Below are 20,758 nucleotides of genomic sequence, written 5' to 3'. Positions count from 1 at the left end.
CGCGGTCGTTCACTCGTTGGTTTTGATATTTAGTCTCACCACCTTGCCCTCTCTTGCCCATCATCTTCCTGCATCCTCATCCTCATATTCAGTTTCATCTTTGCAAGTCAGTGCGACCGCTCCATGTAAGGGTCTTTCCTATCTTCTCACTCAACTGAGTATCAGCAGCAGGGTTACCTCACTTTGGCAAAGCACATGCGAGGGCACTTGGATGCAACAGCCGTCTGCTCTACCGTCGTCGTTTCTTTGGTAAGTCCTTCCTGGCCTTTTGTCTCCGTCCCTGCCTCTTTAGCCGCCCACCTCAATCCCTGCCTGGCCAGGTTTCAGACCCAAAACCATGCACCGAACCCCGCTTCACACGCAGTGACCTGCCTCGGTGCTGTCCATTTCACCTTCTTGGAATCTGGTGGAAGCCTGCCTGCACAGCCTTTATCACTCTTCAACCAAGATCGCCCTTGCCCTCGTCGTCGTCAAAGAGCCACTGATCTGGGCCACTGATTTCACAGGACAGACATTAGATGCTACCATCTCTGGTCAGTGATAATAGCTTTCCTTCTCAGAGTCTCCCACTTGCCTGCGGTCCGCAGGCTGAGTGCTCCTTCGCCACTGAATGGCCTTTTGGCTCTGATCTGCGCTCTTTCTGGCGTTTAAAACGGTAACCTCAAATCGGACACATCCCAACGAGCGATTGGCAATACGTGAACGAGACTGACATTGCCAAGTTACCTTCCAAGGTCGTCGGACGGTACTTACTCTAGTTCTCCAGTGACCCATCCAGATCCCGTTCCAAAAGCAAAGGTGCGACTCGACTCGCCACGAATCTTTCACAATATGTGCCTTTTTAATATCCTCAACTGCCCCGCCCACAACGTACACGAGCTGCGCAGCATCCTCACTTGGCCTAGTCAGCCGGTCGTAGCAGCCGGCCTGGTCCGGTGCAAATGGCACGAAGCTGTCGCGAGAAGTAATCCTGCTTCGAAAAACGATCCATCAGAGTTTTGGGGTCCGGATACCGTGTGTCCTTATGTGGTGATGCGTCATGACACGGTCCCGCCCCCAGAAGATATCATCAAGGGCATCGTGGAGGCCGTGTACCTGGAGTGTGTTCCCGACAGGGGATGCCCAAAGTGCGCAGCTACCATGTCTGCGCACGACATGTTGGGCCGGTTGCCGTCGAGGTCTGAGAAAATCAAGTTTTTTTGCGACTCGCCTCAAGCTGAACAGGCTGCGGTTGGGAAAGTCAGAGATGTCCCTCGAGGTGATGGCCCGGCTGAAGTAAGAGGTGGGCAGATGGCTGGCGGAGAGACGAGCGGGTTGAACGGAGCGAAGCGGAAACATGTTGATGATAAGGCCAAAAAACAAGAGCTGCGGGCAAATGATGGTCAGGACGACAGTGGTAGCGATGACGATCTCCATATCGTCGGGGAGAGAAGGGTGAAGAACCCCCGTTTGTGGCGTGTCCGAGCTACCCAGAAGCACGGAAGCCAGCTTGAATCGAGAACGGTCAGCCCATTCCCTGCTGCGCCGTTGCCATCTGCAATTCCGGCGATTGCGCGGACTGGCTCAAAAACTCCACAGGGACGAGCCATATCTTCGTCTGCGTCGTCAGCAGAGGCAAGCGGAGTTTCAGAGGCTCTGCTTCGACGAAAGGAAGAAGTGGGCATCGCGATGATGGCCCACATGAGTATGGCAACACAGCATCCACATGGGGCAGCGGCTGGCCGTGTAGGTAACAACGGCGGTCCACACAAGTCACGCATAAAAGGCGAAGAGGGAGAAAACGACGCCTCAGGTCGTCAACCGCAGTTGCAGCCGAATCCTCAACCACATCAGCACAGCACAGACCTCACGAAGAGTTCCTCAGTCGAGTCAACGAGCTCTCAAGAGGATCCCCCAGCAAGATCGCCAGTGCCGCCGCCGAATGCCAAAGCGAAAGCCATTGGCGAACACGTCTCGGACGCCTTCAAACGTCTCGACGCAGCTGCCGCAGCGCGAAAAGACGGTCTTGCACACGGCACCGGCACAGGCACAGAAGAAGACGGCGAGTTCGGCGTCGAGATCCTGCGCGCCGTTCGAGACGGCTCCTTTCAGAGTGCCGTGGAGGGATTTTCCCGCCGACAGTCTGGACTAAATGCGCCGGCGAGCTCGTCCGAAGTGGGTGGCGGCCGTGACGACAGAATCGACGCCCTCACCAACACCGTCCGGATCCTGCGCGGCGAGAAGGCTGCCTTTGTGGACCGCATCGGGAAACTTCTTGAGGATAAGGCCGCAGCTATGAAGACGGAGGCGGCGTTGTTGAGAAGAGTCGCCGAGCTGGAACAGATTGTTCAGGCGAACGCGGAGACGCCGTGAAAGAGAAGGAGAAGGAGAAGAGAGCGATGTCACCGTCACCATTGCCTAGGGGCTTCGAGAGATTAGACGGGAAGCGAGTTAGAACCGAGGAGGAGAATCGGAGCATTTCTGAGATCTGGTGGTCGCTGGACATCATCGTCGTCGTCATTGCCTTGGCCGCGCGCCAATGTCTCGAGTTGAAGATACATACGTGCTCGGCGATGGGATATCAGGAGATGGAGATGGAGAGAAATGGGGAATTCACAGGGGTATTCTTTCGGGAATCTACCCACTGACAAGGGATACTCAGAACGGTTTGACTTACTTCTACCTCCAAAATAGATCGACGGCACGTCGAGTTCGCAAAGGCCAAAAAACAAGGGCAAAAAGGGGGGGCATGAAGCTGGAGAGGGAGGCAGGTAGACGGCGCATCTAGGCATTATCTAGGTATGTAATGAATGCACATGGAAAGGAGATTCTGGGGGCAAAGACGAGTCTTTTCGGTCACTGTCTGTCTGTCTGTTGGTCAATCATTCAGTCATTCAGTCCTTCGTGCAGTCAGTCAGTCAGGCAGTCACTCGGTGAGGGTGTGGGTGAGCAGTGATGGGATGGGATGTGACGGGAGCGCATTCTAGTGGACTCGTTCCTGGCCCGGTTTGGATGAGTTCTCTACCTACCAATATCTACTATGCATTTAGACTCGATTTGTACTTACCTTATTAACACAGGTACTGTGTAGTCGGTAGTGTCGTGGTGGTACATGGGCTGGACGGAATGAAGGAGAAGGTGAAGGACAAGTATGTGGCCGAGATGCTGATATTAATATGTGACATTTTGTTGATATTATCATCCTCATTCATCCACCTTCCCCGACTCCTCCCTGTCTCGCTCAACTTCAACTTCAACTTCCACTCCTCTTCTAAAGGTAGAGTCGTGGGGTTTGGGACGCGACCATGTTTGTTTAACTACGTATTCACAGCATGTATGTATTTACCCCTGTCCATTCCATGCCTCACTCAAATCGGCCGCGTTTGGGCGGGGGGTGAATGCTTCATGCATGATTCCAGGATCCAAGGTCGGGCCCGAGATACAGGGTCCCAAGTTTGTCTAGGTAAGGTAGAGAGAGAGAGAGAGACACACACACACCTTGGATAATCCTCGGTATCTGAGTATCGAGGACATTTTTGGAAACACCGTCAGTAAGTATATACGTATGTATGTACTTGGTATATACTGTAAATAGTGGGCGGGGAAACAATGGAGTTTATGTACATACTAACATTGAACAACTTGAAAAAACCAAGTCCTCGGTACGGGTTCCGAGTCACCGACTGGGTCTATCCACCCCCTGCCACCAATGTGATGAAGATGCAAAATGTCTGGACTCGTGAGGCTCGGTACGTGTGGTCTAATCAAGGTCCTCCAGCCTGTCACCATCGTGGAGGTACCATCGTAGGAGAGGACTACCTCGTACCTACCTAGCTAGTGAATCCGAGTAGGAAGGGGGAGGGGAACGGCGCAAAAAAGCATAACGATGCAAAGGGACAAGGGACAAGGGCCATTTCTCGCGAGTACTATAAGCAGCCACAAACACAATCATAATCACATCGGATTCCGAAGCGCCCGTTTGGCCGGTCCTACTCAGAGGAAACAGGCAAGGGAAGGCTCGGGACGGGGAGGATGGAAGGCCCTACGACTAACTACCCGAGCGGGACTCCTGCTCGTGGGTAGTAAGATGTGAGTACCTACTTAGTGAGTAGAGGGTGGTGGGTGAGGTGCATATACGAGTATGGCAACTCCTTACGAGGTACCTACTCGCTACTTAGTACTCACGAGTACTTACCCACCCTCCTACCGACCCCAATGATGGCGCCTACCTACCTACCTACCTACTGAGGACCATTGTTGTTGTTAACCGAGCGCGTGCAGCAGTGAGAAATGTCTCTAGCCCCCTCCCTTTTAGCACGGCTTGGACTGTCCATGCCCGGGTCTGGCAGTGGAGGGGGGAAGGGGGAAGGGGCCGGCTCGCTTTCTGTCTGTATTTGGGGTGTGAAGGAATGATTCTGAAACCATTCCTCGGTAGACTTGGTACAAACACAGGAACAGAAATAGGAATGGGTTCTTCCCCCCTCTTACCCCCCTGGAGCCTGGAACCTGGAACCCTAGAACCTGCAAATCCGGGGGAAAGGAATCAAACATGTTCCGGGCCAACAAACCTGCCAAGCATCAATAAGGAACCGACAGAGGAATGAATCCCAAAGAAGGAAGAAGGAACAAGGCCCCCAGGCTGATAAGGAGAGACAAGAACCACCGATAAGAGCAGCACGTGGAAAATCTGACGAGAAACGAGAAACGAGAAAAAGAAAGATGGTGCTCATTCCCCAGCCAACCGTGCCAACCCACCTGGGCCTTGTCATAAATCATCCGAAGAGGAGCAAACTGCCATAATGCTGGCGCCAAAGCCTGCCTGCGTGTTGGTGGATTTAGAATTCTCACTCACCTCGTCCGTCGCCTCTTTGGAGGTCGTGTTGGTCGACAAATCAATCCGGACTTGCGTGTGAAGAAAAAGTCCGAGAGACATGGGAATCCCCCCCCCCCCCCCCTCCCCCCAAATCTACGCCCCCATGTAATTGAATAGGGTGCGTCTCCAGCCATCCAGTCTGAAGCGGAAACAGGCAGGCCGGCGACACCATCTCCGAGACCGTTCTGGGTCGATCAAGGATCCCGATTGTCAGCGTCGGCGACATGGTGGCGGATAGCTCCATCGTCCGATACAAGAAGGTGGCATCTTGTCCCGACATGGCAAAACGAATGGAGGCGCCATCCAAACATTCCTGTCTGTCCACGTTCGCTGCAGCAGCCTTGAAGGAGCACGTCGACAGGTGGAAAGGTAGGTCGTAAGCACTTAGAACAAACAGCCTGCAGCAGCATGGGCAGCGCAAGGATGGTATCGCAGCTTGCATCGAGGCTTGATACCCTTCTAGATAGGACATTTCATGGCCTGTTGAGAGCCACCTTTGTAGAGAAAGGGGCTGAAATATATCGCCGTCTGCTCGCGTAAAGCTACCGCTTGCTGCATGTTACCATTGTAGGGGGCCGAAAGAAGTGTTATGTTCCATTGGTGATGAGATCCGAATGGCTGCATGATGAGTGACCAGCCGAAGACGGGCATGCAATCAACACGTAGAGATAGCCTTTGATAGCCAAAAACCCGATACACGTGGGAGGTGGTTGCACGTTCATCCTGTCGCCCACAAAGTCAGGAGATGTTTAGAGATAAGCTCGGAAGCACTGGACTTTCAACAGGCTTTGTCGAGGTGGCAAGGCACGTGTGAGAAGCACTGGTACCAGTACCGAGTTGGTTGTAAATGTTGGCAGAAGAAAGTTGTCGCTGATGTCAACTGCCCAGTCTGGCATTCTATCCTCTATCGTGCTAGACCCTGAACGGGCCAAAAGCCGGCTCATCATGAGGGGTATTGGGCTCCCCAGGGCTCCCTGGAAGCTTCTGAAGATCAAGCAGTCGGGTCCAGGTGAACGGCGCCTGGGCTTGTACCATGATCGTTTGTGTGACGCGATCGATGACCAGCGCAATGAAATCAACAGCAACGGCACGTCATTGAATGATCAAAGACGTTTAGCGGACCTGCTCTTGATGGGATCGATCAACCCTCATTGACCTAGAGCATCCATCCGGGCTGCCCGAGCGTTAAAAGATGCGCCATTTGGCGGTGCTAAAGGGCTACCAGAGCTTCGGAAGGATTCCACCACACCAGCACAGACCATGGCTAAGGAGAGATAGAGGAAATGATGTGCTCGCTGTTTTTCCGGCATGCATGTCTGGACTTGCACAGACAAAATGTGGAATGTGGAATGCATCGCTTCTGCAGCAGACGTGCAGTATGGAGTACTGTGGTATCAACACCTTCTGTAGGAGTAGGAAAGATGCCCCACAAGTAGTGCATGATGAACGGGACGATGGAAGAATGCTGGATATGTGAAACGGCGCCCATTCGGCAGATGCAGGTTTGATGTTGCTTCATCCTTGGTTGGGAGGAGCCATATCCACTGCCTCGAGCAGTATGGGAAACACCATGTCGTCGTATCCTACAAAAGAATACTACAGCTGATCAGACCAGCCATGTCGTGGGCAATGGGCCGGCCCTGAGTAACACCATGATATCTGCTTCGGGTTGCTGCAGGGCGATTATGATTGCCCTCCCGGTTGCTCCCCATATGCGTGAAGATATGTAACTCCCGGGTTATTACATGGCCATGTCCTCTCCAGTGTTGGATTGATGTTGCAGCAGCACGACATGGCCGATACCGAGGCTGGCACTGGAGGTGGTGGTGGTAGTGGTGCAACGCAACGCATCGTTCCGTTACTGGCCGCAACGCGTCAATCTATTACATCTTCAGGACCAGCCGGGTTTTAGAACGTCAAGCAGCTAGCCAGTCTGCATGGCTAGCACCAGGTACTCGTAGTTAGATGCGTCTGAATCGTCTCTGGAGATCTTTCGAGACAGATGGCTGCCACTGCCCGTGGCCGCGACATCGAATCCACTTTACTGGCTGCTGGCTCAAGATCTCGCTGAATGCCACTGGCTGCAGGCGCTGCAGGACAGGTGGCAGGTTACTACGCCACAGAACACGAGTAGACCACAGGGATTGTGGCCAATACACTCGATCTGGTACACATGCTCCCATCGTCCGTCGAATCTCCGTGGGTAAGATCAAGATACTCGTGGAATACGAGTATTTGGGGACTTCGTGTTGGCCGCGCAATGCTCCGAGTTGCAGAGCCTGATGGCTCGGTCGGACAATGAATGTCTCGCCGACGTTGGCTCTGCAGAGCATGGCATTGGCTTATAGCTTTTCAATAAATCCAGCCATCAAATTTCTTAAAGCAAAGTGATCTGGGACAGGCGATCACTTTTGTAAGGGACAAAGACCAGGATACTTTGGCAAAACCGATGATTAACAGGAGCTGGCAATTTGCCCGAGATATAACACGGGGGTATCCTGGCATAGGCCGAAATTGTGCTTGGTCTCGGAGAGCAGGCTTCCCCAGAATTTCTGGACGCCACGAGCGGAACCTGTGGCTGCGCTAAGGCGTGTTGTTCTCCATCACGCTTTGTTTCGAGACGGCGCCTTTTCGCCGTTTCGCCGACGCCAATCTGTTGTTTATCAACTGCCGCCGTAGGCGAGCCCTAATATTGCGCCAAAGGAAGGCGGGGGATGCCACTGGAAGAGGGTACCGAATGTACCTCGTAGACTATTCGTCCAGGGCTTGTTCGTCAGTCTTGGTAGTCGTCGTCATCGCCGTAGAACATCGTCACAGGGCGAGAGTGAGTACCTGCAGACTGCGCATGACCTGAGAAAATTTGGGCAGCGTGCAAATCGAGGAGAAACAGGTAGAAGCAAAGCTACGGAGCGCTATTCTGCTGCAGACTTGAGTGAGGACACATCCGCATAGCCCGTGGGCTGATGACGTGGGTAGTGGTGTTTCTGTCCTTCCATACTCGGATTGTCGAGCTTGAGATAGTCCGTCGTCCCAGGCATATCGATGGTCCTGTTGGACGCGTGCGTGTACCTGTGTACGAGGTGCTCGTAGGTAGCTATTGGGAGGCGCTGCAAACTCTGTCAGAGCGAGTCATCGGGTTGACCTCGATGTGCGCCACAGACTTGCGACAGTTCACCAGCAACAAAAATCCGCAAATACTGCTGCTAACTCCGGGACAAATCGTACGCCTCGGCATCAAGGTACCGGAAAGTCCAGTGACAGCCAAGGCAGAGAGAAGCCACAAGACACATCATTATTCATGAGCCTGGTGGTGGCGGGGTTGTCCTAATCAACCGAGAAGAGATATTCCGCACAGAATGACTCAGTAAATGGGCTATTGGTAAACACAAGAGGAGGTTGGGCCGTGGATTAGACAAACAAGCCAGGCCACAACAACAGAGAAGAGTGAGGTTGGCTGGTGGTGGTGATGGTGATGGTGGTGGCAAAGACGCAGTTTGCGCTCGACCAGGAAAAAACCTGAAGTCGGCAAGTCGGAGGCCGGTGAAGACAACCACCGACATACCGACACTAGAAACCTTAATCTGGGGACTGGTCAAATCTGAAGCAGCCAATCACAGACTCCGCTCTCAAGACTACTCACTATGTACCTTGTTTTCCAGCATATTGGAGGACCTGGACGATCAACAGATCTAACTTGGTACTCGTTTCACTTCCTCGAAAACTACTCGACGACATTCTCGAGAACGTGGGTTCACTCTTCCCAGTTCTGGAACAGAAGTCGGGCAATTACTCCGTAGGTATCTCTAGTGCAAGTATCTACGGAAGTCCAGCAAGTTACATTCTCCGTTTGTTTTGCTTCTTGTTATGGTAGTATACCGGAAAAAGAGAACCTTAGATGGATAACGCTCCGTAACCTGGAGAGCAAGGCCCGTGGCAGATTGGGTGATGCCTGTCACCGAATGTCCCCCGGATTATGCTCGTACGAGTAGAACGTACGGAGGGCTGTTACCCGGCTTGCCAATCGCGTCTAACAGCCGCTAATCTCTTTCTGCCCTCACTGACGCAATCAATTTGGTCTTTACAATCATCCATTGAATAGAGAAGACGCCTGTGATGACATTTGAGGTGCTGTACTCGGTCCCTTGAAAGATCCAAACACCAGGGTTGCCGTAATCAGCAAGTGAGTGACAAAACACGAGCCTCGGATGGACTCCCTGTGTTTAGAGACGAGCTGCACCCGACAGAGCATCCCTCGGGAGTATGCGCAGTGGTTGCTGATCGAATGCTGATCGAGTTGCTGATCGAAGGTGCCGATCGGGGACCCCTAGAGCCCTTCTGAAGGCCACGAGGGAGAGCCAAGGACCGAGAACAGCGCCTCCACCAGCCTTTCTCTGTCATTTGAACCGCTTTGACCAGGTATGACGCTTTTTCGCTCAGGTCTGGCGCAACAAATGTCCCAGGGCGGGGGCTGCGCAGCTGCGGTTTACGCGTAGGAGAGGGGGACGAGTCACCAGCCAGGTTCGCTGAGCGGATAGTGTGATAGGTGCTGAGTTCGCTGACCGAATCAGCATGTACGAGGGAAAAAGGGACAGCGGCTGACTGGGCTGAGGAGACTTGCTACCGTCAGTCTGTTGAAGCATGCGACGTGGAAGAGCCGTGACTCGGCGAAAGGTGTTCTTTGGCGCTGGGTGGGAAGGAAGGGACTAGACCATGACCAGGCATAGTCCAGCTGCGGCTTGACGGGGTAGGCGTCGATGCATCAACAAGGGGGGCTTTTTTTTTTCACTTTGAGCCGAGCATTTGGAAAGTTTGTACTCTGGACCAGGGGGCAGGGATGGAACAACAGCTGACCAGGGTCACGACGCACACAGGGTGGAACCACGGCGACTGTGGGTGCCGGTCCCCCAAAAGTTGACGCAGCCAGCCAACGGTTCCAGGTGACACGGAGCAGCCCAGAGGGGGAGAAGAGAGGAATGCTCGAGACTTGGCCGGGGCTCGCCACAGGCCACATCTTGTCTGCACAGACAGGCCATGGGCCCCAGGCCGCGCAAACAATTGTGGCGACCCTGGGATCCTGCCCATCAAGCCCCAAATGGGATGACCCTGTCGGCAAACTCCTCCGTTTCAGGTCGCCCAACCTAGATATACCATCTACCGCCCTCCACGTCCCCTACCCACGACTTTCTTATACCACACACACACACACACACACCTACACCTGTGTCCATTACTTTACTGTGATCTGCCCTAGAGCGGAATACATTGTACTGTGTTGACAAAGACTTAACACAAAAAGCCTTTTGTCCACTCCTTGCTGATTAGCACAGTCCACACCACCACGACTACTACTACTATACCTCCACCACCTCACCACAGCTGACTGTGTTCCTCGAGAGTGATTTATTTTCGACTACACTCGAAACCACTGACTTACCTTCCTCGAATCCCTTTATACTCTTTCCTCGCTCACCCTCCGCGGGTATGGCAGACTACGACTACCCTCAATCCCCCACCATGTCACAAGACAGACATATGGGCTCAATGGCCGCAGCCCTCAGATCGAGGCTGGAGGACCTTCCTCAATTAAATATGGCAAACCTGAGCACACATTGGAAAAGAACATCTCTCGACTATCCCAACTCAGCGTCTTCGTCGCGCTCCGCATATTCATTCAGCTCAAGACTATCAGAAGATACCGACGCTACAGACCTGACTGTTACACCAACCGCCCGTTCACGCGCAAGCACATTCGACAACACAGAGAGCCTGCCTATGCCGCTCGTACCTGCGATACCCTGCAAACCTCCCTTGAGAGTAGTCCTGGGGACCGCGTCGGTGGGCTCCAACTTGTCACCACTGGCCAAAATTACCACGGTCGAGGATGCCACAAAGTTTGTCAACCTCTTCCGCTCAAGAGGCTACGCAGACATCGACACCGCTCGAGCATACCCTGTTGGTCGGGGTGGAACTTGCGAGAAGCTGTTGGGCGAGGAAGCACTCCGACTCTCGAAGTGGGCCAATGTGTCGACCAAAGTGTCGAGTTTCATGCCCGGGTCACACCGAGCCAAGAACATTGCTTTGAGCATTGACAGATCTTTGGAGGCTCTGAACACCGACGCCGTAGACATCATGTATCTACATGCCCCCGACCGAGCAACTCCATTCAAGGAGACCTGTGAGGCCATGGACAAGGCTTACCACGAAGGCAAATTTGAACGCTTCGGACTGTCGAATTATTCTGTTGAGGAAATCGAGGAGATTGTTCGCATTTGCGAGGAGAACGGCTTCGTCAAGCCCTCGGTCTATCAAGGACAGTACAATCCCATCTGCCGAGGGGGCGAAGAGCGATTGTTTGCTGTCCTGCGCGAACACAACATTGCATTTTACGCCTACAGTCCCTCAGCTTGTGGATTTTTCTCCAACAAGGTTTCACGGGCCTCGACGAGGGATAAGAACAGCCGGTGGAACATCGCCTCGCCTCTGGGCGCCAAATACGCTGGGGATTACTTCCAGGATCCCCTTTTCGCAGCGGCCGAAATTGTCCGCCAACAAGCCAAAAAATTCGGCATCAGTGGCCACGCGGCCGCTCTCCGATGGACGACGTGGCATTCTCAGCTCGGCGCCGAGTACGGTGACGCTGTCATTGTCGGCGCCTCCAAGCTTTCCCAACTGAAAGAAAACATGGATATCCTCGAGCAAGGTCCTCTACCAGAGCCTCTTGTGGAGACCCTGAACAGCGTTTGGGAAGATGTCCGCGCCCTCGAAAAGGGTCCTCGCTTTTCGTTTGTTTAAAAAAATGTATCACGACCTCTTTATATTCTCTTTCGGGAAAAGGCTACGACACGCTCATGGCACAGGTTTATGGAATACACGGAAGAAAATGGGGAGTTTTCTACGGCGTTAATTTCTCCACGAACACAGAAAAAAGTCCCTCCAGTCGAGGCTCCTTTTCTCCGTCTCGGAAAGAATTTTAACCTTCTATCATGATCCCTCAAGTGCTGAGTTGGATCGATCATGTTTTTGTGGCAAATGTCTCCAGAATGACTTTGTCTGATTTTTTTTGGTGATTGGAATGTTATCCTACATGTGTGATGATACCCCCAACGTGGCTGTATGTTATTCTGAGAACAAGCATGGAAATGTCTCTCGATCTTACCATCTCACTATCTCACCACCGGTCTCTGGAAGACGCAGGTTTATCTATCGAATTATGGGTCAAGCTTACATGTCTCGTACTCGATATGTGAGAGGTGCGAATATGCTCTGGAAAAAGGGGGGGCGGCGTGTATATCCCGCCCACTTTTCTTAAGTAGCAGAAATGAGCAAAAAATCATCTATTGGACTGAAAAGAACGATTTCATGATTCTTCCAAATATGGATTTCTTTGTAATACTTGTCTCTATTCCACCCCTGGTCTTGTCGTGGCGTAAGTGCTTACATTGCGCGGCTCGCGGTACGCTTTGGAGGGGGAACGAGGATGAGGAAGTCGGCAGAGTTGGGAGATGCATTCGTTACTGGCCCGATGGTTTGCTTTACAGAATGACACTGGCCCCGAGATTTGTGTCTAGTCTTCTGCGGCTGACCTCTAACCAGTCCGAAACGCAACAAAAGGGGGGTGGGGGATGAGAGGTGTGGGAGACGACGTGATGGTCGATAATGCAATAAGTGGTACGAGGAGTGAGTAGTTGTGACCCTCTATTGGCTTTGAAGAATCACTACTACTTGGGACGGGATGGATGAGGAGCACACCAGGGCTGCAATACGAGTAAGGCAGGAAGTTGAGGAATTTTTTTTTCCCTTCCTCGACGAGATGCTGGTTAGGGCTAGCAACTCCTCGCTTGCTCGCTTGCTTGGTTCCCTCATCATCCCTCACTTTGCGTGCTTCCTTTCTATCCGGTTGTGGTGTGGCAATGTCGTCGCCAAACTCTCGCCTCCTCTCGTTCAATCCTGCCCCGGCTGGGCTGGGTGAAATCATTTTTACTCTATTGCTACCATCATCATCAACCTCACCATGTCCAAAGCTTGTAAAAGAAAGCCAAAAGAGGTATAACTGATCTTACGAAGTACCAAGCACAACACAGCAACAGCGACAGCAAATCGGGAGCGGGGGTGGCACGGATCCTTTCTCCTTGTCTGTTCTGGGCTGCCACTGCCCGAAGCCGGTCAAGGAAAGGAAGGAAGGTCATGGAAATCTCTACCAAGTCTACTACCAAAAAGGGTGCTTGTCAAACGTGTGTCAAGGGCGGCGGATCGCGGGGCAACAACCGCTGGAGAAAGTCTCCTTGTGGTCCAGTCACAGCAGGTAGCCATCCTCTCTCTCTGTGCTAGAAGAATCCTTCGTATATCCAACGAGGAAGTGATTTGCATCCTGCAACTGACATTGGTGAGAAGGGCGATTCGCATCGAAGACTCATTGCGCCCATCCCATCCGACCTATCGTCGAGCTTGTCCACTTGCGATTGAGAGGCGTAATCAGGGCTCAAGGCCTCCCTCTTGGAAAATCGGCTCGTGTGACGAAGACCTTTACCCATCCCCCCTCCGCAAAATCCCTCAGATCACTAGAGAGATCACTCGATGACAGGCGTGACTTTTTGGGGAAGGACGAGGGTAAATAATGACGTTAAGAGCAGGATGTTAGACTGGTCAGGCGACTCACCAAGTCCTTTACCAAGACACAAGAACACGCAACTCTGGGGTTACGACACACACCCTCTCTCGCTCTCTTGCTGGCCAGTGTCATTCGTCAGGTCAGCATTATTCCGACCTCTTCCTCGTGGTTTGAAGCTTACTACCAACCCGAGCAAGAACGCGGCCGACCTTAATGACTATTTGGTATTCCGTGGGTGAGGAATCGACTCCGCCCCCATCCACGTGGTTTGCGTCGTTTTGTGCCGTGTGCCTCCCGGGCGATGACTTTACTGAATTGGGCCAGGAATGCGTCTATTGGAGCGAGTTCTGGCCTAGCCTCTCCCTCGCATGCAGCCAAGTCGTTCCAGGAGTCGATGGGAAGTTTCAGACTCCCCATTCGGGACCGAGACGGAAGAGGGAAGACGAGGAGAGAGCTTCGGGTAATCGCCATGCCTGGTTGGAGCGAAAGAGGCTTCAAGAGGCCATGTGGAGAATAGGGCTGAGCCCCTTCGCTTACAGAGTTGGTTGATGATGCCACTTGAGGACGCTGTCAACAGGGCACACACAGTTCTACGTGTGCGTATACGAGGTACTTTGTAGCTAACTCGTCAGCGCAGTTAAGCTCTGAGGCGGCTGATCTGACCATTGCCTCGATTGCTTTGGTAGGTGTGGAAGCGGGAAGGCCGAAGAACAGCGCCACCAAAGCATACATTGCATGGCTGCTGGCGGCACGGCTGCATGGCTTTCGGCCAAGCTGGGCGTGCCTGCTCCCCTTTTCAGCATTTCCTTAGCTATTGTGTGTGGGCGGGTTTCGTTCGTCTTCAGTCTTTCAGGGGTCGCTGAGGGCGTGTAGGGATCGGGCGCTTTCATCTCCACCAAGTTGCTTTCCGAATTCTTACTTCCTGCATCGGAGACATGAATTGTCTCGCCGAACACGAGGACAAAAGGTCAATGGTCATAGACCGAAAGGGACAATGGATGAATGAATGGAGGCTGTCTGTTGTTGAAACAGAAATTAAGAAATCAGTCATGGCTGACCGAGTGTCTACAGTACCTGTATGTAGAACGCGGGCCTTTGTAGGTTGTAATCGGTATTGTCTACCCCTCGCGTGCATGCATGTCTTGTCCCTCCTTGCCTATCGCTATCGCTATCGATACGCTTATCGATAGGCGAGGATTTGTACCCTGCCACCCTGCTCGCCTGTACCTTGTACGGTTGTCTAGGCGCCAGGGTGGGTGGGCATTCCCCTGATTCCCTGGCCCTAGGCCCCCAATACTCGGTACAAGGATTCGAATCGTCCCAACAACATCTACTCGCAGCAAGGACAGTATCTCGCTCTACCGACCGAGTACTCCCCCTGTTGATACCTACTAGGTACCTACTTGACTTGGTACTTGGTGTTTGGTAGCATTGATCCTACTTCCTACGAGTATTCACCTTCCTACCCACATATTCCCTTCCCCCTTTGAATTTTCTCCTCTCTTTTCTTACCCAGTATTTTTCTTGGTTTTTTTCTCCACCATGGATCTGGTTGATGTTGATTGTTGATAGTTTGATGGATGATGGATGACCGCTTCTACTCCGTACGTTCTGCGACGACAATTGTACTGCCATTGCATCCACATGGCAACCCACAACGACCGGCTCTAACGTCCCACACCTAAACGTGCCCGCCTAGAAATCCACAAAATCCATTCACCTGAAATCCATCTGAAACAATCCCTCTAAAATCTGAGGGAATGTGGGAGCGAGGAACCACCCAAGGGCAGTAAGCAAGTGGAGTATATACAGATAACCAAATTTTTCTTCTTGGAGGTGGGAGGGGGGGGCAAAGTATACTGCTAAACTATATGCTGACGGACGGGACCTTCAAAGAGGAGTATTAGTGGTAGTACAGACCAAGTATGTAGGAACCCGTCGTGTGTACGAGGTACCCAGTAGCTACTCGCCCTCGTAGGGACGCGCAGGTGTGGGAAGGGGTGGGAAGGAATCTCACCCGCACCACGCCGCATCTGTGTATCCACAACGTACTTACCGTCCATCCATCCTTCTGTCATTCACCCACTTCACCCATCAAGTAGTGTAGGCGATCGCACGCAGGCAGGTAAGAAGGTAGGTACGCAGTAGGAAAAGGGGGGGAAGGGGGGCAAAAAGGGGCAAAAAGCGGGTGAGGCGGGCGGCTCCAGACAGGTACAGGCACGCACAAGTACCTACATGTAATGTTCCGAAGGATCCTTTGGATTTGGCAGTACCCAGTACCAGTACCAGTACCGAGTTGGGTGTATACCCTGCGTTGCCTCCCAGCCAACGTAGCACCCTTACTAGGAAGGGAGCGACGCATCTCGGTAGGTACATGTACCTACTAGTACATAGATATGTAGACGACGATCCTTCAACACCAGGCTGGCTGAGGTCAGAATAACGACTGCCATCACCACCATCACCACTGTGCCACTGCTCACCTACATGGTAGTAGTACCTAGCAATCACTGTGTCCTGTTTCTCGCTATGTATACTCCGTATGTGGGTGTGGGTGAATATGTCTCATTCACACACCATCTCGTCCTGCCTGAGTTATTCGTATACTTAGGTACATAGCTAATATTCGGCACAAGCGCTCTGCCATTTCCGCATTCATGGTAGGCACAAGATAGGTATGTCGTATTCACCCCCCTGCGCCACAGTGATTCTTTTCCATCCAAGGACTCGCCACGCAGTATTGGTGTGGGTATACCTACCTACCTGCCTACTAAGCGAAGTGATATCAGGATCAGGCGTTGCCGAAAGTGGTATACAGGATAATTAATTATACCCCATGTACTTTGCCTGCTTGCCTAGTAGACTGATTGACTGATTGACTGACTTTGCTGACTACTCACTCAGCTCGCAAGTTAGTCGTACTCGTACTCGTACTCGCAGGCTGAGTTCGTTATGTACTTTTCCTGTGATGACTTAGGATACGCCCCTCGAGATTTGGGAGAAAGTGGAAAGGTAAAAAAGGGCAGCGATAGGATCTACAGCATCCGCCCGCCTACCTGCCTCGTATCGAGTGCGTAGGTACATTGTCGCTAAGCGCCAGCTAATTAACGTCTTTTGTCTCTTTTTGTCTCTGGGCCTTCTTTTGGGTTTCGGGAAACAGCACTGTTGATTAGCTGGTACCTATTTCGCGGCAATGGTGAATTTGGATTTGGATATGGTTATGGTTATGGATCCGGATCTCAAAATCTTACAGGATCCAGCGTAAAAGAAAAGGGGGGGGGGGGGTGACCTCAAGGCTCACTTATGGCAAAATCTGCGGCTTACACTTCTCACACACACAATGTCCCCCGTCCGGTCAGCCAGCAAGCCAGCTCAAGAGATTGATCGAAGCGCATACTCGCCTACTCGCCTAGTCGTACCCTACACAGATTTTGACTTGATGATGCGGAGGTGATGTGGCTGGGTCCATGGCGGCAATGACTCTGCCTATCGAGGGATTCGACGTCTCGTGCTCGCTTACCTCGGGTTGTCACTCACAAACTCACTCTCTCTCTGACATGCAAAGCGCTTCTCCTCTGTCACAAAGGCTTTTGAATCTGGGTTTCGTCTGACATGTTGACATTCGATGACTGACGGTTTCTGATTGACAGGAGAATGACAGGCAGGCAGGCGGAAGGTAGGACGATGTTCATCCTCTTCCCCTAGAGGCATGGTCTATGCTATGTATGTACGACTCGAGTCGGGGTAACAGAGATGTACGGTAAGTGCATCACACATGAGCATCACCTCTGGGCCTTGTGTCTCTCTATCGCCACCTAGGCCGTCGATACCCCTATGCAAGTGCTTCAAGTGGAACAATGTGAGGCTGGAAGCCATCTTTCTGACTGGCCTGCGTGGCCATGTCTGGTGTTCCAGTATCTCTCTATCCTGTCGAGTCGAGACATTGGTGTTTCAATCAGTGGTTCAAGAATCCCACCGCTGTCCCATTCAGATTCAGTCCGAGTGCAAATGGGGGGTGGTTTCTGTGTTGTCTGAATGTGGTCTGAGGAACTCATGTCCCATCAACAACAGCGTGCAAGTGCAAGTTCAGGTCGGGACCGACTAGGCACATACGGACACTCAGTATGCTAGCCACTGCTGCAACGAAACCACGAGGTTGAACGGGCTCTTGGAACTCCTCGCAACTTTGAAATCCGACCACAACTGCAAGTCCAACTGCAACTGAAACTGCTCTTCCTTTCAAACGGGGTGGCTGGTGACATATATTCCACCGTCACAGGCCAAAAGGAAAGTAACCAAGGGAGAATTGTCTGCAGCAGTGTCACTTTCCTACTACTACTGTTACCGCTATTCATCAATTGACCACCCCGTGTTCCCCCTGCATCCTGCAGGGCGACCTACACACAATCTACTAACTTTTTCCTTATTGCCTGCATTCAGACCTTGTGTTTCTGGTTCTGGTTCTGTTGTTGCTGTCGCTGTTTCTGCTGCTTCTGCTGCTGCGCGGCATGAGGATTGTCACACAAAAAGGGGGACGAGAACGGCGAATCCGAGTTTCAGCTGGATACCAGCAGCAGCAGGGTCCCCTCTGTGCATGCCGTGATACTCCCCAGCCTCTCTGTCTCCTTGAGGTCCTGCACTTCTATGTTGTGGTCGTGTTACTCCCCAACCTCTTTCTGCGTTGTGCGTTCTGTTACATACATCCCTGCGTGCGTTTGACGAACCAACCCTCCTCCAATCTGGGGAAGGTCGTGCATGAAATGCAATAAGAGCCCCAGCTCCAGACCCAGACCGGTATCAAAGGGGCAGGTGGCACGGATCAGGTCGTCGTCATCGTCGTCGTCCGACTCCTTCTCCACCTCCTCGTGGAACTCAGAAAGTGGATCCACAAGACGCAGGGTCATCATGTCTGGTATGTACTTGCCCTATCCTTGAAGTCTGGACCGGGGATGGGCCACCAACCTTGTGTTGTGTAACGACATGGGCCTCGGCGGGTTCTTGTCAGGGTTTCAAGACGGATGGACGGCTCTCAGCCTCATGTCGTGCGAGATATCGCCATGTCCACCCACCAGCGACAGTGCCAGTGCAGATGAACCAACCTCACCGGTCGGGTTGGAGAGGTCATGTTGTGGTACGCCATCCACGTCTTTCCTTTCCTGGCCGGTTCTGATCCCCATCATGATCCTCGTCGTCGTCAGCATCATTACCATCCTGGCTACTCCCCGCCCAACATCCTCTGGCCAGCCACATACCAGCACCCGTACCACAGCGCGTGCACTTGCACCTTGCACAGTGACAGTGACCGGTCCAGGTCTTGTTCGCTTCTTGCAACCGCATTGCCTCTTCACTCGACTGAAAAGAAAAAACTCAGCAGATGCCTGGGCCACGGAGGACTGACTTAGTCTGGCCCAATCCAGCCCATCCCATCCCGGCCCAGCACAGGCCGTAAGAACCGGGTCAGTGGTCTGTAAGTGATTGGTCCGTGGAAGGTATGCATCGACCTCTGGGGCAACGCGAGGCGACAAAAAGGCAAGGACCCTCCGCTCCGTCCACTTCCCGCAAAAGTCCCTTCGAGCAAGGAACCTCGCTCTCTTCAAACATGCACGGACAAGGTCTTGGAGGCGAGGCTGAGAGCTCTGCCCGCTTTTTTGGTCTATGTTGGTATGCACTGGCGGTATTCTGCCTTGCCTTGAATCATCATCACCACTCCCACGCCCACACTGATGTATTTGCGCGTGTACATGTACATGTTTCCTCCATGTTACTCTTGCATGTCCGTGCCCGTGCAACCGTCCTGCGGTGCACAGTCCCGTCACGTCTGTGCACAACCAGCCTCGCCAGGCTAAGTCAGACCAGCCTAGACCAGCCCAATCTAGATCAGTCCAGTCCAGTCCAGTCCAGTCCAGTCCAGAGTAATCAAGCCACACAGGTTTGGAGAAAGCTGAGGGTGCCACTCTGCGGCGCCTTTGGGGTTTGCAGTACAGTTGGACAGGCACGCGAGGGTCAGGCTGCTAGGCAAGCAGGAAAGAAGAGGCCAAGAGACCTGAAGGCAGGAAGCAGACCGAGTCTAGAAGAAGTACTGCCTTACCATGATTGGCAGTCTAGTACACCGGCACAATGCAAGTGAATGCCTCTCTCTCTCGCTCTCTCTCTCTGTGTGTGTATGTGTGTGCGGACCATCATTAAGCGACACGTCCTCACTACCAATGTCCCTCAAAAATGAAAGCAAATAAGCCAAATCAAGCAACAGGGACTGAGGCAGTGAGAGGGTTGAAGGATCGGGCAAGGCAGGATCAGTATGGTCAGTACTTGTACCGGAAGGTAAAGAGGTCTATCACGATGGGAATGGAATGGGAATAGACTTGAACACGAAGGGACATGTAAGTCGAAGAAAGAGATGGAGAGAGGGGGATGTAGGAAATAGGTAGGTAGACAGGGTATTTTCTTGCCTGTCGGACAGCAGAAGAGAAATGAGTGATAAGTTGCAAGTCCCGTAACAGCACTCCGAACCTCTCTCTCTCCGTCTCTTCATCTCTCCTCAAAAATCCCTGTCCATCCATCCTCATCACTCGAGGAATCTTTCTCAAAAGTACTCGGTACGACCATGTTGCTTTTCAGCTCTCACTTCCCCACAAACATATCACCATCTCTTTTCGTTATGATATTACCTACGTGCCCTCTCTTCCGCCTTCCCCCTTTTCAGATCCCCTCTCCTCTCATCGATCAGTGATCCTCTCCCACAAAATCAGGCTTTCCTGGCCAAAATACTCCCGTTGGCCGCGTCGACCAGGCCGTTGAACTGCTTCGAGTTCTGGTTGGTGGTGAGCACGACCGACTGGCCGCCGGCGTTGACGACGACCTCGACGCCCTGGAAATCGGCCGTCAGCTCGGCAGCGTTGATGAGGAACTTGCCGCTCGAGTCGAGCGGGTAGAACTCCCGGATGGGTTGTTGGTGGTTGAGCAGCGGGATCTCGGCGTTGACCCCGTGACCAGTCTGGTTGTTGGTGAGGCGGAGGCGGACCATCTTGGATCTTGTATCGCGTTGTCACTGCTGCTGCTGCTGCTGTTGTGGTCGTGGTCGTGGACTGGGTCTGAGTCTGCCGAGAGTCGAGGGATGCTTGGGAACAATGGGTCACGCGAGGTAAAGGGCTTCAATAAGGAACAGGGTTGGGAAGAAGTTGAGAAAGAAAAGACTGGGTCAGTTCCCACCTTTTATAGACTTCTCTCAGGTCAATCAGGCTCAGCTGATGAGTCCAAGCACCGTGAGAAACGACGAGTGGGCTGTATACCGAGTCCCT

At 52.7% G+C, this 20,758-nt stretch overlaps 4 protein-coding genes across 4 annotated transcripts; 2 read left to right on the top strand and 2 right to left on the bottom strand.

Annotated features, from left to right (window-relative positions):
- Positions 1 to 831: 831 nt before the first annotated feature.
- Positions 832 to 2,352, top strand: Z517_11655 (uncharacterized protein; the record flags this gene model as incomplete). The annotated part of the gene is made up of 1 exon (XM_013423239.1): positions 832 to 2,352. The coding sequence occupies one exon, from the start codon at positions 832 to 834 to the stop codon at positions 2,350 to 2,352; it is 1,521 nt and encodes a 506-aa protein (XP_013278693.1).
- An 8,014-nt stretch (positions 2,353 to 10,366) lies between these two features.
- Positions 10,367 to 11,644, top strand: Z517_11654 (uncharacterized protein; the record flags this gene model as incomplete). Its single annotated transcript, XM_013423238.1, has 1 exon — positions 10,367 to 11,644. The coding sequence occupies one exon, from the start codon at positions 10,367 to 10,369 to the stop codon at positions 11,642 to 11,644; it is 1,278 nt and encodes a 425-aa protein (XP_013278692.1).
- Positions 11,645 to 17,978: 6,334 nt separating this feature from the next.
- Z517_11653 (uncharacterized protein) lies at positions 17,979 to 18,364 on the bottom strand (the record flags this gene model as incomplete). The annotated part of the gene is made up of 2 exons (XM_013423237.1): positions 17,979 to 18,102; positions 18,162 to 18,364. 2 exons carry the CDS (start codon positions 18,362 to 18,364, stop codon positions 17,979 to 17,981), a joined length of 327 nt encoding a protein of 108 aa, XP_013278691.1.
- Positions 18,365 to 20,205: 1,841 nt separating this feature from the next.
- Z517_11652 (uncharacterized protein) lies at positions 20,206 to 20,484 on the bottom strand (the record flags this gene model as incomplete). Its single annotated transcript, XM_013423236.1, has 1 exon — positions 20,206 to 20,484. One exon carries the CDS (start codon positions 20,482 to 20,484, stop codon positions 20,206 to 20,208), a length of 279 nt encoding a protein of 92 aa, XP_013278690.1.
- Positions 20,485 to 20,758: the final 274 nt, after the last annotated feature.

This window comes from Fonsecaea pedrosoi (genome assembly GCF_000835455.1).
Source record: "Fonsecaea pedrosoi CBS 271.37 unplaced genomic scaffold supercont1.8, whole genome shotgun sequence".
NCBI classification, from domain to species: domain Eukaryota; kingdom Fungi; phylum Ascomycota; class Eurotiomycetes; order Chaetothyriales; family Herpotrichiellaceae; genus Fonsecaea; species Fonsecaea pedrosoi.
The sequence above is the reverse complement of the archived record's forward strand: the minus strand, read 5'-3'. Positions and strand labels throughout refer to the sequence as shown.